This window comes from Melanostigma gelatinosum, assembly GCF_949748355.1.
Source record: "Melanostigma gelatinosum genome assembly, chromosome: 18".
NCBI lineage: Eukaryota > Metazoa > Chordata > Actinopteri > Perciformes > Zoarcidae > Melanostigma > Melanostigma gelatinosum.
The window spans coordinates 6,308,477-6,326,256 of NC_136651.1; the positions used below are offsets into that span (position 1 = coordinate 6,308,477).

General features: G+C 42.2%; 1 protein-coding gene across 2 annotated transcripts in view; it reads left to right on the forward strand.

Annotated features, from left to right (window-relative positions):
- Positions 1-17,780, forward strand: part of rgs3a (regulator of G protein signaling 3a) — a gene marked incomplete at its 5' end in the record, with an annotated part of 114,820 nt that overhangs the window by 55,628 nt on the left and 41,412 nt on the right. For both annotated transcript variants that reach the window (XM_079288894.1, XM_079288895.1), the window contains one exon: positions 7,054-7,188. In XM_079288894.1, the coding sequence (XP_079145020.1) occupies positions 7,054-7,188 (135 nt within the window). The remainder of the gene's footprint in view (positions 1-7,053; positions 7,189-17,780) is intronic.

The window sequence follows — 17,780 nt, forward strand, 5'->3', positions numbered from 1 at the left end:
TCACTGTAGCCATTAGACACAATGCAGTAATCAGTAATTATCATAAGATCCTGAATAATCTCCACTTATGGTCCATCCAACAATGACTCAAACTGCTTTCCTCATTTGAACGTAGTTTGCCTCCATTTACATTATCAATCAGATTTTGTACTTCTTCATCGGTCAGTTGTTCCAAACAATTCTCCTGCAACACTCCTGAACCATGCACGCAACTCATATTTAAAAGGGGGTTTGCAGAAATTTGTTTTGAGAAGAAGAGATGAGATGCTGCCAAAACTGGGTGAAAGCACAGCGTGACGGCTTGCGTGTCGGAACAGCAAGGGAGCTCTGTGATCAGGCTAACACTGCACAGTGGTGTGCGAACAAATAGTCGTTTATTTCAAGAGGTCCGTGTAATAAAAGGTGACAGCGCTCTTGGTTGCGTCGGCTGTTTGCCGACGCAGTAAATGATGGTGCGATTTTGATTACTTTAACTGAAGACTCACTGCTGATGCTTTTTCTAGGACTCGCAAGACGTCTTCAACATATCTATAAGAATTTACACGTATATATGTGTATATATATGTTTGTTAAATGTCTGTGCGTGTGCATCTCTGTCTGGAGTTTCTCCCTGCTTTCAGGCACACCATTGACCGCATGACTTACAGGGTGTCACTTGCAGTCTGAAGGCAGGGTGTGAATGATATGCACCCAGGGGCTTTTGTCAGCATAATACTCACTTTATGGTCGCCATCCATAACATGGCCGTGTCAGGAACAGTCACTCGGGGGTCCGATTGAACCGAGACGGACCCTCTTCATTCCAGTTGGCCCAGAATTTAAAGTGTACTTTGCTTTTTGTCCGATTTGATATGTTAGCACGGATTGGCAGGATTGCAGCGACAGTGGCTATACATCTAAATATCGTCATTTAATGACCTCCAGCTTCGCAACATAATTGCGCTAAGATCTACGACCACCAACAACTTGCCCAGCAGCAAAAAATTGAGTGATAAGATAATTCTTCTGAGCTGCGCTAAACTGTGGTTTACCTCCCTGATCCGTCAAGTGCAGGGCAAATAGTATACCCACCATCTGAATTATTCAATTACTTTCATGTGGAAGTGTGCCTAAGTAATTTCTAAATGAATAATTGATCTTAAATTTTCATAGGTATGTATTTACTAACAGTATTTAACAATGTTTAACAATAAAATAACAATACTGAGGAAACTTTTTGAAAACAGTACATGACTTCAGAAAACCTCATGTGCTTATCATCCTCCCCGGTGGCTAAAGGAAGTACGAGGGACCAAGGACTCCACTTTACATGCTCTTTTCATGGCTACTCTGTCCGGGCAAACCACAGACGAGCTCTGAGCTGGAAACCAGAGAAACAAACTCGAAATAGATGAAAGAGTGTGGGAAAGCCACTGAGTTGAGATGCATTCCATTCTTTGCAGAACATAAATCATGCATTTGTGTGTGTGTGGGGTGCAATTTATTGACAGTTGGTGGCTCTATTAAGGGTTACCTTTGAGACCACATATAAGAGCACATTCCCCAGCATTACACGGACATGAGGTCAAAACCTTTAATGTGTTTTGCTTCAATTTGCACTATATTGTTCATTGTGTCCACCTCCAGTGTGAAGAAACACACTCAAGCCCAGCCATTTCCTTTTGTTTGTATGAACTCCCAGGTTTAGGAATGACAGTCATGAGACAGTCATGCGTGGGTATCAGACCTGACCTCCATTACCCAGACCTCTACAGACCTTCTGATGTCGTCAGATGTATGAATGGGAACCTTGTCTGTACAAAATGTTGTGCCTGTCCATGAAGTCGATTTTCAGATCTATAAAAAAAGAATGAGGAAATGATATATCATATAACTTTGAGTGGCCTCTATTCTATCAAAATGCAGCTCGCTGCGTAAGCATCATTAGCTCTTGTTTACGTGTCACTTAATTGGAAGCGATGAACAAACTTCGATCTCTGAGGAGCATGGACGGCTATGATATGAACACTTGATATAACAGGCAATTTACATTTCATGTATTTTTTGCATGTTTTTTTTCCAGGACGTATCTGTAAAGCAATTATAGAGATTTACATTATTGTAATTATCTGTAAAGCTCTACACTGTTCTTCTCACGGTCATTACCATAATCCTGTAATTGCAAGTGCGGGCGGTAACATTATGTCTTCGTCTTTCACCTATTTTACGGCCTTATAGATTAGCATTGCCAGATTGAGGATGTGTGTACTCGTGTTAGTGCACTCGTCTTCAGTGCCGCACTTTACGTCTCTCATTGGCTCATTTTATTGCCGTGAACTTTTGAAACAGTTTGTTTACAATCTACTTTTACAAGTGAGTCATATGTGCATCAAATGTGTACACTCTAAACACTGACACCTGAACCTAAATAAACTCCGTCCCAAAAAACTGAATTCATTTCATCTCGGCAAAGAGTACAAATGACAAAATGAGATGACTGAGACTGAGTTGGAGTTTGGATAAGGGCCTCGAAGATCTGGGGCAGGAGGGTAAGCTGGGACGGTGGGAGGGGTTTGTAGCCAATGGCACAAACCCCTCCCTATTTATTAGCATTAGGTCCATTAGCTGTCACTGAAAGCATGCTAACCTGTGCTGAGGCAGCTTAGGTGAGCTGCGTTGACAGCAGATCAATGACACACTGAAAGCTCCTCTGCCAGATGGCTCAGGGGGAGGGCTTCAACCAGGGAGCACTTTAATCAATCTGATTAAGGGGAAATGCGGCCTGTATTTTTAGCCACTCCATGGCAGGCCAGTGGCCATTCATTGAATTTTGTTTCATTAGCTCTCGTGTTTATCTCTTGGGTGGATTTACAAACAGGGATGAGCTAAGGTAGGAGCTAGAATAAGGGCGCCATTAGCTATTTTAGCTAATATGGTTTTTGGTCAATCATTTTATGAGTAACATAAATAGCCACTCTGTTTTTCCAATAATAAGGCCGTTATTTAGGACCTGACCCGGCTGCCTAAGCCGAAAAATTACAATTTGCCTTGGACAAGGGTAACTTGTGAATGTCTGGGCTGCAGCCTGTGTTATTGCCCGGAAGCTGTTTGAGGCCATGAAATAATGTGACTTTAGCATGAAATTCCCCAAAGAACTGCTTCCACAGAGTCGGGGGGGATTCCAGCGAATTCCTTTCAAACTCAAAACGATCCAAATGTTGAAGGCGATTTGGTCCCAACGTGAATATGATATAATTCATTACAATGAATTTGTGATTTTAAAGTAACTGGTATTTTTCTGCAACCCTAAAAGAAAAACAAACATTCTGAATGTATCACGAAAAGTGAAGTAGTACTGCTTCAAACTAAGAGACAGCTGTTCCTGCTGCATTACAGTAGAGAGAGAGAGCTCCAGACGATTCCTGCCTGAAACATGTGGTCTGTGAACCAGCTGTCAACAGTTTACTCATTTGCTGGCATGACTGATTATTTTGAACTGAGGTAATGCAATGATGCGCAAGTCACTGTCCCAGATAGATGCAGTGACGCGGAGTTGAGCAGCACGGCACAAAAATGTGTAATAATGGTAAACGAGAGAGAGAGAAGGGAATTGAAAGCTAGAGACAAATAAATCATGATTAGAAGTCTCCTAGCGAAGCATAATTCATTTAGAAGATATTATGTATGCTGTATTACTCACAATAAGAGTGGCCTCCAACTGTCATCATCTGTTATTTCCCCCGTCTTCCAAGACAAAATGCGCATGATGTTAGTAAGAAGTTTGCAGTATAATATGCGTTGTGTGTGTGTGTGTGTGTGTGGATGCAGGTGCATGTCTCTGGGACTCTGAACTGCTCCATGACAGATGTGTTTTCTCTAATTTGGGACAGTGGGGAGATGCCTGGAAAAACTTGTCCATATGAGGCATTGTTTCCTGGAAAGCCTGAGCGTCTACATTATTTTTACATTGTTACTCATCCAAAATAATGACTGTATTAACTGAGGCTCGAAGGATATGGAAGACAGAGGAACAGAAACCCTATCAGAACAGAGTACATCACATTATCACTTATGTGGAAATTCAAAATGCAAATGACAGATTTGTGTGTGTGTGTGTGTGTGTGGAGGTGTTGGGTTGCACGTGTGTTACATGTCTGGCATTAACAGGTGTCATTAGCATCACATGATTGAATGTTAGTTGGCTTGTGTTGTGACCATGTGTCACGTTTTATTTTTTGACGAATTCAGATTGAACACTGTTACGCCTCAATGTGCTGACGCATAAATAGTGTTGCTTTGCTGTCTCTAGGCAACTGCAGGAAATCAAATGACGTCAACTCGTCGGCTAGCTAATGCCGGAGCTAAGTAAAGAAGAAAAACTGTGAATGAAAATGAAAAGCTTTCATTTCAGTCTTCGCTGTTGACCTGACGATGAAGCTCGAGCAGAAGTCAGATAGGAATAGTCAGCAACAGAATTAAATCAATAATCTTTCCTCAAAAGGTAACCTTTTCCAGCCTGATGACCGTGCACTCTCCGCTTTACTCATCGGGGTGTGAAGAGGTTTGCTGACCTTTCGTAACCCGTCGAAAAATAATCATAGAAAGTATTATGAGATTTTCACTGGCAACAATAAGCGTTCTCCCTGGAGCTGGTTGTTTACGTTGAAGTGTTCAAACATGTGTGTGCATTTGATTAAAATATTATGGCCTCTTATCGACTCGGATACAGTCCAAATGATGGATATCAGAGAACATCAACATTGATTTCTGTCCGCTCTGAGAAAGCCCCTATTTCATCATCTTGTGGTGCAATTGAAACAGTCAGGCTCGATTTCATGAAGGTTTTTGTAATCTAACCTGCTGCTCTATCTTGTTGTTGAAAAAACAAAAACTGCTCCTTAATGTTATGTAGTATTGTTACTTACATCTTGCAAAAGAGATTTTTAATCTCAATGGGACTACCTGGTTAAATAAAGGTTTTAAAAAATTAAAAAATTAAAAATGTTTTTTTTTTTATTCAAACGTATTCGGGTCGTCATACGTACCGAACCGTGAGCCTCGTACCGAACGGTTCAATACGAATACGCGTACCGTTACACCCCTAATATATATATATTTATTTATAAACAACAACAACAACCCTAAGACAAGAAAATACTATGTTCCCTTTCTCCTTAATAGTCAAGACTTTTACATACAACTGTGCCTTGTATACAGTCTTGACATTGCTCCCCTTATTGCAGCCTATGCCCTTTACCCTGCATTAGCATCACTAACGCCGACAAGGCTTTAAACCACCAAACATTCGGTGCCACGAGACGTTACAACAGCAGCATCTCCATCTTCAACAGGACATTGAGTGACATTGAAATCGACAGCTAGTCCAAGGGACGACAACACTGCATGCAATAGTCCATGCAGCCAGGGAACAGGCATAGAAACTAGCATCATGATTCACCACTGACCAGGGCAGTGAGCGTCAAGGAAAGCCCGGAGGACTCCAGTCGATCTCTGAAGACTTGCACAAAATGGAAAAATCCTATTTATAGCCTGACTCGTGCCCAAAAATGTCAGGATACAAATGTTTTTTCCCCGACACTGCCGGAAGCAGAGCAACCCAAGGTAGATGGAAAGGATCAAATTGGAAAGCTAAAAAAAAGTACTTGTGCACAAAAGGTTCCTTTTCATTTTGTTCTTTAATCAGAACAGCACGGAATAATGAAAACTATTCTTCAACTGAACATGCCAGGAAGGCAGATCAGAGGAGTGCATGTGAGTGTTTATTTGTGTTTGAGTGCACAAATGACTGTGGTAAGGATTTGTTAGTTGGTACCCTGAGAACCATAGATTTTGTGTTTTGATAGAAAATGCAATTAGGTGATCCTAAAATCTGTACTGTAAACTGCATTTACTAGGCAAGGCAAGTTTATTTGTATAGCACATTTCAACAACAAGGTAATTCAAAGTGCTTCACATAAACCATTAAAAGCATCAAAACATAAGACAAGAGAAAAGGAGATTTAAAAACAATAAAGAACATGCATTGCATTAAAACATAAAAAAAAAAGAAAAAAAAAGCTGACAAGAAAGAGACAAACTTGTCTGCGATACAGATATCGTGTTTTTCACATTGCGGCCCAGAAACCACTCCAGACTTAAAATGACTCTAACTGACACAGCACGTTCATATCCTGGACATTATACTCCTATCAACCTTCCTCCTCTAACTTTTTAAGAGGTCTTCTTGGAAGCCAAATTAGGATTTGGCGCAAAAAAATCACACAAATGAGTTTTGTGTGTTTATATAAAGGATTCATATGATCTGCCTTTTATCAAAAGTGCATTGCTGGGATCATGACCAAAAACCAAATGGGGCCATTCAACTAATAGAGATTTAATCTGGACATCAGTGAGACCAAACACAGATTCTGGACGTCCTGAAGAGTCAGCCAAGGGTTATTTATGTCCTTTTTTGAGTTAAAAGCTATTTGAACAAGCTCTGCCAACTCTAACTTCACTGCTGCTTGTTAAATATTTATTCTCCTGTATTTCCCAGCAGCGGTGTATTGATTTGGTGCTCTTTTAGGAGTGCCATCTTGCCATTGGTCAGGTAATCGTTTTGTCAGCATATCAAATTCTGCCTGAAGTGGATACCAGGCCATTATCAAATTTCCCTAATGCTCGCGCTTTTACCGCTTTACAGTCTGTGGTGTCACGAAGACAAAGTTCAGATGACAACTGAAGAAGAAACATGCAGATTAAGCACGCACGCACACACACACACACACACACACACACACACACACACACACACACACACACACACACACACAGGTAGCTCTAGTCTTACGGTTAAAGAGTTTGATTCATTCTTTTTCATTCATACATTCCAGTCTAATCCTCTAATTTGTGCTCTTGTGCTCTTCCCTTCTTGAACCTTTTCACTATCCATAGATCAGGAGACACTTCTTCTCTCCTCTGACAGTAGATGCCTAATTGCCTGCTGTCTTTTCCTTCACCCCTCTCTCTCTCTCTCTCTCTCTCTCCCTCCCTCTCTCTCTCTCCCCCTCTCTAGAAGTGTGACTGCCTGCTCAGCCTCGAAACCTATTCAGCGGACCAGAAGCGGCGTGTGTGTCAGTGCCTGAAGGACAACATTGACAAGCAGCTCCAGCTTCACAGGAGGGAGCCTTCCATTCCGCATTTTGAACAGGTATGCCGCACGGACACGCGACACACCTACGAGCACTTCCAATTTCGTTTGAGGCCGAAGATGAATTAGTAAACACACGAACACATGGGAATGCATATATTTGTGCGTGCCCCCATCACAGATACCCTGTGAACACCGCACACTTCCCAGCGTACACACTTTCCTGCGCCTCACATCACCATCGTTATGAATTTCCACTGAGCCCGTACATTTCTTCAGGCAAGTTTAATGCTGCCTTTCATCTGGCTGGATTTGAATAGTCCCACTGCTTTATTGGAGTGTCAACTCAGCGCAATTTAAGCCCTGTTTGGTTTTTTTTCTCAGTTACGACAAAAGAGGGATGAAGCAGGTTTCTGTTACTGCTCTCTCGCTCTCTCTCTCTCTTTCGCTCTCTCTCTCTCTCTTTCGCTCTCTCTCTCTCTCGCCTTTGCATTTTTATCTTCTGCTTCCGTCTCACTGTACAGTACTGAACAGTTGTTAGTTATTGCTGCACTTTTCCTTTAAAATAAATGTGCTCTGTGTTGAGTCTCTACCAGCCCTGGAAAGACACATCTGGCTGTTAAGCTGCTTAATGCTGCACTATGTACTGTGCACTATGGCTGTTTGGAGCTGGGCAGATCCTTTCCTTCTGCAACTAGAAACAATGTGATGAGAGTGAACCAAAACAGTACATTTTCGTGGCAGAAAATGAAATGTCGGGTGAGCCGAAAGATGCTAAACATTCCAGACGGCTGAGGGAAATGGATGATGATTCTCTGAGTAAAAGCGCTGATTTCAGCTGCTTGTACCTCTGATAAATCACATCTGTAGACCTGTTTCACTGTTTGGAAAGATTAAAATGGATCAATTCAAATTGAGGTTAATCCCCGACTTGTAATGTAGCAGAATGGCGGAGCATGGTGCCCGTTAAAGATGCACTGTAACTGATCTTTGAGTGCTCACTGGGCTCAAGTGAGTGTTCTGATCAAGAGGGTGGCTGCAGGGGAGCTGTCAATGAGATGACTGTGGCCCAATTTGGTAATTTCAAGCATTACCGAGGGAAATCTACCGAAAACATATGTATTGTTTTTTTTTTTGTGAAAGCTGTGAGAGTGAGTTCCAATATGACAAACCCTTGGACCAAATAGATACCTTTGTGTGGAACAGTGGTTAGATATGTGGAGGTGCAATATATTTATGTCTGTATTGTGCATTCAATTGTATCGGTTACAGCCTTTTTTAAAATGTTCTTAATGCCTTCATTTGTGATGAACAGACGAGACAGCCCATTCATGTCATCGGTTTCAAAGCAGTCCAACCCACTTCATTTGAGTTCAGCTGAAAGGTGATTAAAAGGGATAAATAGATTAGTGTGTATGCCACACCTGTCGTACATCAGGGCTTCACTTCATCAGCACATGAAAGAGAGAAAGAGAGAGGCACAAGCCGACAGTGTTTCATGCCTCTCTCTCTCTCTCTCTCTCTCTCTCTCTCTCTCTCTCTCTCTCTCTCTCTGCATGTGTCACATGTTTCCATCTATCTGTGTGTGTATATACAGATATGGTTCATTCAAAACGATTCAGGATGAGGCCTGATTACCAAGTGTAAATGTCAGAGAACTTGGCCCGTATTTTAAGCTACTTTAGGGTGAACTTTGCCCAAGAATTCAACATATTTAAACCTTTAAACACTACTACTATACTTTCAAACGATATTTACATTGTACATGCAGCTTTCTTTGCCGGTTTACTCCCACGATCAGTATAAATTAGATGCACCCGGCTGAATGAATGAACGCACATACACACAGCGATCAATATGTTAAATAACAAAACAGCTTGGAAAGCGTGCTAAGTCGCGTCAGTCAATGCCATTTACCCAAACGCTATTGACCGAACCGGTTTATTGATCAGTAAATACACGGTTAAAAAAACCTGCCCTGATTGATTGCTTCTCCAATTTTAATGAGTATTTAAGTCATGCAATGATCCTTGGAGGATATTTCCTTGGCCCACATGTTAAAGCTTTCTGTAACTGGTAACTAATTATGCTTATTAAAGCTGAATCTGTTTTCTTTCATAAAACAGCAAAATAAACCGTCTCGTGAGTCTCATAGGAGCTACCATGCCTGCTCAGACACGATCCGTGCTCCGCCACGCTCTTTTGGAAATGAAAACAAAGGCTGATGAAATCGAAACACGCACCTCACATATTGTTATTGTTTATTACACATTTATGTCATGACCCCAAGTTCAAGATGATTCATTAAACATATCACATATTACACATATTTACGGGAAGAGAAATCACATAACGCAGCGTGTCATTAACCTGTAATACAGTATAATATTGTTTAAATCATACACCAGCATGATATTAAATTAGTAATTTCATCAGCATCTCAACCTTTGATGCCTCAGTTTTGTTGTTTGCTCAACGAAATAAGATGAATAACAGATTTCGCTGTTTTCCTGTTTCCTATTGTTCTACAAATACAACCTTCACATGTGTATACTCCAATATAAACCCACCCGCGTGATTATCAGACGCTCAGAGCAAGTGCAGTAGAGCGAGATAGTCCACGCAGGGCGGTTGGGAAGGGATGCGTATGGGTCAAACAAACACAGGGCCGCTGTTCTTTCAGTGCATGTTCGGCCATTTGAAGAATAGGTGTACTTCAAAACGTGCGCGTCTGAGGGTGTCAATGCGTTTGGGCCTGATATTAAAGGTTGACATTTTGTTGTTACTCACGTAAATTGTTACTCGGTGAGATTATACATGCAAGTGTGCGTGTCCTGCCCCTCTGGAGATATTCCTGTATACCTTCTTTATGCACTTATTAGAATCTTCTACTGTCGTCTCTTATTTAATGGGAATAAAAACGGTGTCCTGGAGGCACGGGAATACATGCTTAATCATTTGACACCCAGACAAATTAGTTCATTTTTGATTGCATTTCTCCAGAGTACCTTAGAGGCAAACAGTTTGTATTCAGTCAACTCCAGATGAGTTTAATTATATGCAAATCAGCCTCTTCAAGTACGGGAGATATGAGGAGATTTGAATTTGTAGTATTCTGTCGGTTGCATGTGAGGCATTAACGCCAAGTGTTTTGTGTATTTCACTTGGGAAGTCTCCTTTGGGTATATCTTCAAATTGGCAAAAGAAAGGAGGACACATGTACAGATATGTAGAGACACATTTGGGTCACAGCCCTCCACAGACGAGCACTGCATTAGACAGATACATTAAAACAATGGACATTAACATCTGAATGACATGATTTAAAAATCTGCCACGATGTCCGCTTGATAGATGTGATGATAATCATGTGCAGCTGGATTCAAGCTCTGTCCACAATCATTGGTTTGCTGTTTCGTTAGTGCTGAGTCAACACTACAACTTACTGAGTAGAGTGTATCTTTGATGCACTGTGTGAATGTATTCATGTTTTTCCAACACGTGGGGGTTACTCTGTCACAGTGTGCAATCAGTACAGCTGCCCCCAGTTCCTCCAAGTCGCGGAACTCTTTGAATGCTTCCCATTGTAAAAGTGTGGATATGAGCCCACATCAATAAGTTTAAAATGAAATAAATAAGCCCAGCAGATGTTAAATAGGTCATATAAGGCGATTGTTTACGACTAACCCCGACCAAGGCATCGCTTTCTCTGTGGCAGTTTCTGACATGAAGTTATAGATACTTAAAGATACCACAAAATGTCTTAATATCGAAACAAAGTGGTCGATGAGACTCCCATGAGAATGGGAGGCGGTCAATGGGGATGAGACAGTTGGAGATGGACAGTTGTTTTATTGGAGGATGATCCTGGACAGAGGCAGCTGTCCGGCTTGCAGTAAAACAAGCCTTGTCAATAATGCGTTTGGCATTACATGTATTTTAGGTTTTTATTTTCATTTTAATTGATTTCGGTGACATATTAAAAGTCCAAATTCCTTCAGATTGTTATATTTTGTGCTATTCTCCTGATTGTGTGTTCATGATTTATTTGTTTCCGCGGTCATGTACGCTCAGCCTCGTGGTGGTGACCCACAGCCTGTGAGCTCCTTCCTTGGAAAGCTTCCGGTACATTCTTGTCTGGGCAGCATTAGCCACTAAGCTGCTGGAAAAATATATTTGTTCAGCTGCACACACACGCACACGCGCGCGCCCTTAAAATGGGAATTAAGGGAGGACTGGCCATTTTGGAAATGACAGCCACCCTTCATCACGCACACAGTTAGCAATTCAATGAGCAATGTTGGCTCTCCATCTCTGAGTCGGAGGAGAAAAGCAAACTATCTGCAGTAAAAGGTGCATCAATAGTCCACGTGAGAGCATATAGGCTCCCATGAAGAGTGAAAACAAAAGATGGCGGCTGCTAATGAAGAAAGTGTGTCTGCTGAGGTTTGGATGCAGCTTTGTTCTGTTCTCGCTCTCTCCGGCTGTCTCATTTCACATTTATGAGAATCTATTTTAGCTGCGGACGTGGTTATTACACAGCATTTAGGAAGCGGCGACTCAGTAGCACAAGGACCCTCTCTCATTCCCTCGAAGTCGTACTCTTTCTCTTTCCTTGTCAAACTGTTTATTCATGATGCATTTAAAGAAACTCCTCTCCTCTTACTTCCTATTCTACTTTGTCCCTCCATCCAAACTCGATCAACGATACATGGAGCTGTGGACAGATAGGAAGTGTCGGTGAATATGCATCTTTTTCAGCAGCATATCTCACTACGAGGGCACACTGAATCTTAAGCAGCAACACAAAATAACGAACAGAAAATAAGCCCCACTCCACATTTCAGGATTTATCGGAAAATTGAATTATGCATTCCCAATTTTGTCTATAAAATCTTTGAGGGGCCACACACACCTGCAGCGTCTTGACACATGTCAACTTGTCAGTATGTGCAACTATGCTACTGGGTTGGATGTGTTTCAGCAGGACTTGGCAGGATAGCGGAGGAAGCATATTAGAAGTGATCATCTGGTGACGGACAGTATGCTGAGACAGTGACATGTACAGTCACAATAGGAATGAGTGTAGGAGAGAGTAGTGAGGGGCTCCTTCGCACCTGTCATCCCTTCGTAAGTGGGGAATTACAAACAGTTTAGATACAAATATTTACATCGTACACGTCCAACCGTCTGAAAATAAGATTGTGAATGTATCAATATATGAAGTCAAATACGGGAAACTGCTACTCACTCACGTGGTCAACATTTCTCTCGCTCTCTTTATTTCCCTGCACCAGACACACACCTTCCCCTTCATTGTCTATAATTAGACACGGATGACTTTGTCCTGTCTTTGCTTGTCTCTTTTCGTCACACACACACACACACACACACACACACACACACACACACACACACACGCACACGCACACGCACACACACAGCTCATGGATGTTATTCATTGTGGCCTGTAGTTTAGGATTCATTCCCTTGTCTCTCTTTAAACATTAATGATTTCCCTTTGATGGAGTGGTCTTTGGCTTTATTTTAGCTCATCTTTAACTCTTCATAACTGTGTTACATAATGGCAATCATGCATCAGCACAGGAGCTAGCACAGATAAGAGCCCCGCAGACTTAGTCCTATAAGAAGGTACAGCCGAGCATGAAATCCATTCACTGTCAAATTTAATTATGCACATTCTTCACTCCAAAAAAAAAAAGAAGACGTCTGCTCCACTGAGCATGCAATGGAGCTGGGATAATAGTGTCATTTATAATTTTTTTTACATATTTGATTAGATTGATGACATTTGTGAGAAAATCCTGCCAATGCAATGAACAGGAAAACTGGGTAAAGTGCTGGAAGCAGTCGAAAAACTGGCAAACATTGAAATGCAGTTGGTCTTAAGTTGATATTCTACTTTTTAGGCGTCAATCATTACTTCATGCATCACATGGAAATGTGTCCTTGAGAATGTGCTCGAGAATACCTCTGGCCAGAGACGGTGAGGGAGACGGCGGTCTGTGCAGTGTAAAATAGCTATTTGAAAAGGCCCTTATTTATTAGCACATGATATGATTAGATAAGGCCTGACGTATGGCTTCCATGGCTCCCCTTAGGCCTGATGCAGACACATGGTCATTGTAACAGACAGTGGTTGTTTGTGTGTGCGTGTGTGTGTGTGTGTGTGTGTGTGTAAATATGTGTCATATTAGGTGTGAAAGGCCCTTAACATCCTTCTCTATGATAGGTTTGGATTCAGTGCTTTGATTTGCAACGGAGCAACTTCTAAAAATACCAGGGAGAGGGAGAGAGAGGGAGAGAGACAGTGGGGGAGAATGAAGGACACTGACTGCTTTTGTCTCCAGAGAGTCCGTTGCATTTGATCTTTTCATAACCATCAATCTACATTTTTAATACATCACATTTTTACAATTCCTCCTTTCACTCTCACACCTCTGTCTCTCCATCTGTCTTCATTTCCCGTCCTTCACCAAATCCCTATTTACTCCCCCTACACACACTCTCTCTCCCCTCTCTTTTGCTCCTTTGCACACGCGTTGACACGCGTGTTATCACCGCGCTCGGGGAGAAGCTGGGACTGCAGCAACAAAACAAGAGGAGGAGAAATTGAAGCACTGACCCGTCCTGAAAAAAAAAAAAAAAAGATCATGGTCACATTGGATCAGCAGCCTGTCTCTATTCGCGCTGCACACGTGCTTTGTCAGTGTGTGTGTGTGTGTGTGGTTGAACTGTGCCATTCTTTGCCGTACTCTGGGACACGAACCAATGACAACACGCTTAAACACTCAGCACACTTCGCGTCCAGATGCCCGTGTCGAAGGTAATGTATTGTTGTCTTTTGTTCTGGTGTGAAGGTCAACCTGAGAGCTCTTTCTGGAGACTTCAGGTGGCGTCTTTATAGATTATTGTGTGTGTGTGTGTGTGTGTACATGCTTTTTACTGTAGATATGGTGCAAGTATCTGAGTGTGTGTGTAAGCAGCACTATTTCACAACTGTTGTGCAAATGCCGTCCTAGGTGAAGTCACAACTGCATTAGTCACATTTACAAAACCAGAAATGTTCACGCGGCACAGCAGTGGTTTCTTTTGAGACGTGTTGGAAGTTTTAGTCTCTTTTTTTTTTTTTTGGTCAAATTTTATGCAGAATTCAGACAGAAGTTTGGGATAAATTTGGCAAATTTCTCTGGTTTGATTCATTCTTCAGTGAATTGGGGCTCATTGAGAGACACATGGGGCACATGTGAGACCACATGCGTGTGTCTCCTTTCATTGTCAAATGTTCCTTGTCACACTGTGGAGAGACAACAGAAAATGTCCCCGTAGTAGCATTGAGAGGCTCTTGAGATAAGAAAGAGAGAGAGCGAGAGAGAGAGAGAGAGAGAGAGAGAACCATGTTGTTCAATGAATCAATGCTAATTAGTTTCATTGTTTCATTTGTTCATTTGAGGAATGTCACTGTCTCCTTAACGCTCCCTGCAGATCTGATGTTTGTGTCTATTTTTAGTCTCTTCAGTGGAGCGTCAGTGGAAGTTCAAGTCAAATGTTTCACGATTGTTACGATTTATTTGCTGTTTCCATTGCACTTTCTCGCATATTGATTTTATCGACACTAACTTTCCCACCTCAGACAAGCGTAAAAAACATTTTAATGATTTTTTTTGCAGTGTTTCTGCTCAGGTTATGCACAAATAAAAAATGTGTGTAAAAACATGATAATGACAAAAATGAATATGCTGCTTGCCCTCACCACCACTGCCTGCCGTTATGAATCAAAGCATCTCAGGGAACGTTAGCCAGCCAAGTGGCAAACACTTGTTCCGGTCGCGTGGCGTAACACGCGGCCCTATTCATACAACAATTCAGGGTTTGCGTTGTTCCGGCGTTCCACGCATGCGCATTTCCCGTTCCACACTCCAGTCCAGTTGTTAGCGGCAATGCACCACAACGTTGTTTGCCAGGAGTTCAACGTCATTTTGCGGTCTTTGTGTTCCGCTAATGACAAATTATTTAAATTTGAGTAACGGTCTGCTCGGTTTGCACCCCTTCATCTAAAATAGGCCCACTAGATGGCGCTCTGACAACAACAATAGAAAACCTAGACAACAACAAATGCTGGTAATCAAATGTGTGTAAATTGATTATTTGGTCAATAAAAGTATCATACTATGATGATGGCAGGAGGGGAAATATTAGTTTAGGGACATTCTCCGTCTTAACAGCTGGTAACAAACATTTTACAACATATGCCTTCAACACACATGACTTCTTTGTGTTAAGGCCGGTAATTAACAGCCATTACATATAAATAAATCCTTCCTTTTAAGACAGGATGTTTTTATATATGTGGCATGGTTTCTGCTTCATATGACTTCACAGCTGCATTGTGTGTGGCAGAGACCTGCATGTGAGTTTAAACTTAATACACGTGTGTGTGTGTGTGTGTGTGTGTGTGTGTGTGTGTGTGTGTGTGTGTGTGTTTACAATGGCTATGTGTTCATTGTGTGCTTTGTGCATCCTGTGGGACCTTGCTGCAGTGCCTTAATGTCTTGAGGGAGGTTGTCCAGGCACAAATGGACACAGACGTCAGACAATATTTACACACATACACACACACACACACATCTGCAATCACGGAGCAGTTATTATGTTTGGTGGACATACGCAGCACGCACATGTTCTCTCTGAGCGCTCGCTGCTCATTTGTCTCTTATCATTATCGCTATCTCCTCCCTCTCTCTCCTTTCCTCTCCCGCTTTCCTTCTCACTTGTTTGTGCAGCATGGGAGTCTACCTCCTTAGCCTCTTGGGCTTTCTCTCTCTCTCTCTCTCTCTCTCTCTCTCTCTCTCTCTCTCTCTCTCTCTCTCTCTCTCTCTCTCTCTCTCTCTCTCTTCCCCTCTCTGTGCACACTTCAGTTGGCCGAGCCCACACTGACAGAATCACACACACCAGCCCGGCTATCCAGCCACAAACACTCACACAACAGTTTGACAGAGGAAGTAGGCCACTGAATGGGGATGTGTGGCGTGCCTGTATCTGCCTTTAGTGGATTGTAACCTGGAACGGCTTCCTCTTGCCAGGTAAGGTTTACGTACCATCACTTTATTTCTCATCTGTAGAGCGCATCTCATTTTGTGGAGCGCTTTCATGCTAATTGATTTCGTGGTGCTTTTCTCTGTCTTTGGGGACGACACTTTTGTTGTTGTTGTAATAACTAAAAACTAATGTGGTTAGTGTGAGTTGCTGATATTGTGCTACTGGAGGGCAGGGAGTGGTTTGGTCATACGGAGAGAAAACCAAGACAGCGAGATGGGAGGAAAGATAGGAAAAAGCAATAAAAGCTCATTTATCACAAGGCATCTCTACGACACGCTTATATGAGGAGTTAGGTGTCTGTCTTTGTTTTATTCCCTCTCACTCCTGCACTTATTTCCCTCCCTCACATATAGCTTCAATAGCTTTCTATAACATAATTACCCCCGTCATATCGCCTCCCTCATAGTAATCAAGAGTTGTAGACAGTATTTTCCAAACAACAGATTGTTTACCAGCCCCCGTTTGGCGATTTTATTTCACTCCGTTTCTTCTCTGGCCGTGTGCCAGTGACATCATGTAGCCCTCCACATGGCTGGGGAGTCACAGGATGAAAAACAGGGAGACTGATAGAGGAGCGTATAGGGAGATTGCCATTAAAACACACTCGGAGCCAAGCTGAATGTGATAGAGAGAGCAAACAGAGGGGCCAGAGGAGAACAGGAAGCACACTGGGGAAGATTGCTTCTCTCTATTCCTCATGAGTGGAATTGTAGTTTTTACTCTTCTTAGAAGGAGAGAGAGAGAAATAGATGCAGGGGTGTGTCATTTATGGTACTGCCTGTTGATACATACATACTGCATGCATACATAGGGAGATGCTAAACTATACAGAGTTTAAGCAAATGGTACTTGTGTTTGAATGAATGTGGTGTGAAGATGTGTGACGTTTAAGAGGTTTATTTTTAACTGAGATATAAAGGTCGAGCGTTTTCCTTCTCTCCTCTGTCATCAACCTCGATCTTGCTCCTGTCCTTGATCAATAGAGTTGACAATGTCCATGACCCACACACACACACACACACACACACACACACACACACACACACACACACACACACACACACACACACTGACTGACTGTGATTTATCTGCTGGCGTTACACCGCTAGCCCTAGCTTGAACAAATTAGATGTTTGATATTTGTTATAACCTTTGCAAAAACAATGTCACACACATCACAACCTCTTGTGACAAACATGCACACACACAAAACATGTGACACACAAAGGAAACAACAGATAGACGCATCTTCTCTCGCCACCCTCTTACTCACACAAACACGCATCTCTCTTTGCTCCTTCTATAAAAGGCCTTTTCCAGTCTTTGTCAGTGGTCACATTGTCTTCAGCTGCCTGGCATCACAGGGCACGTTACGTAAATGACATTTTCTCTCTGAACCCTCAGCTTCTATCAATAATGCCTTTGCATCTTTGGCTGTGACACTCACACACTCACACCCCTAAAAAACCCCAACCCCATCCCATTTCTCCCCTATCCCGCTGCGATGGCCTGTGCCTGGTTCCTGTGAGAGA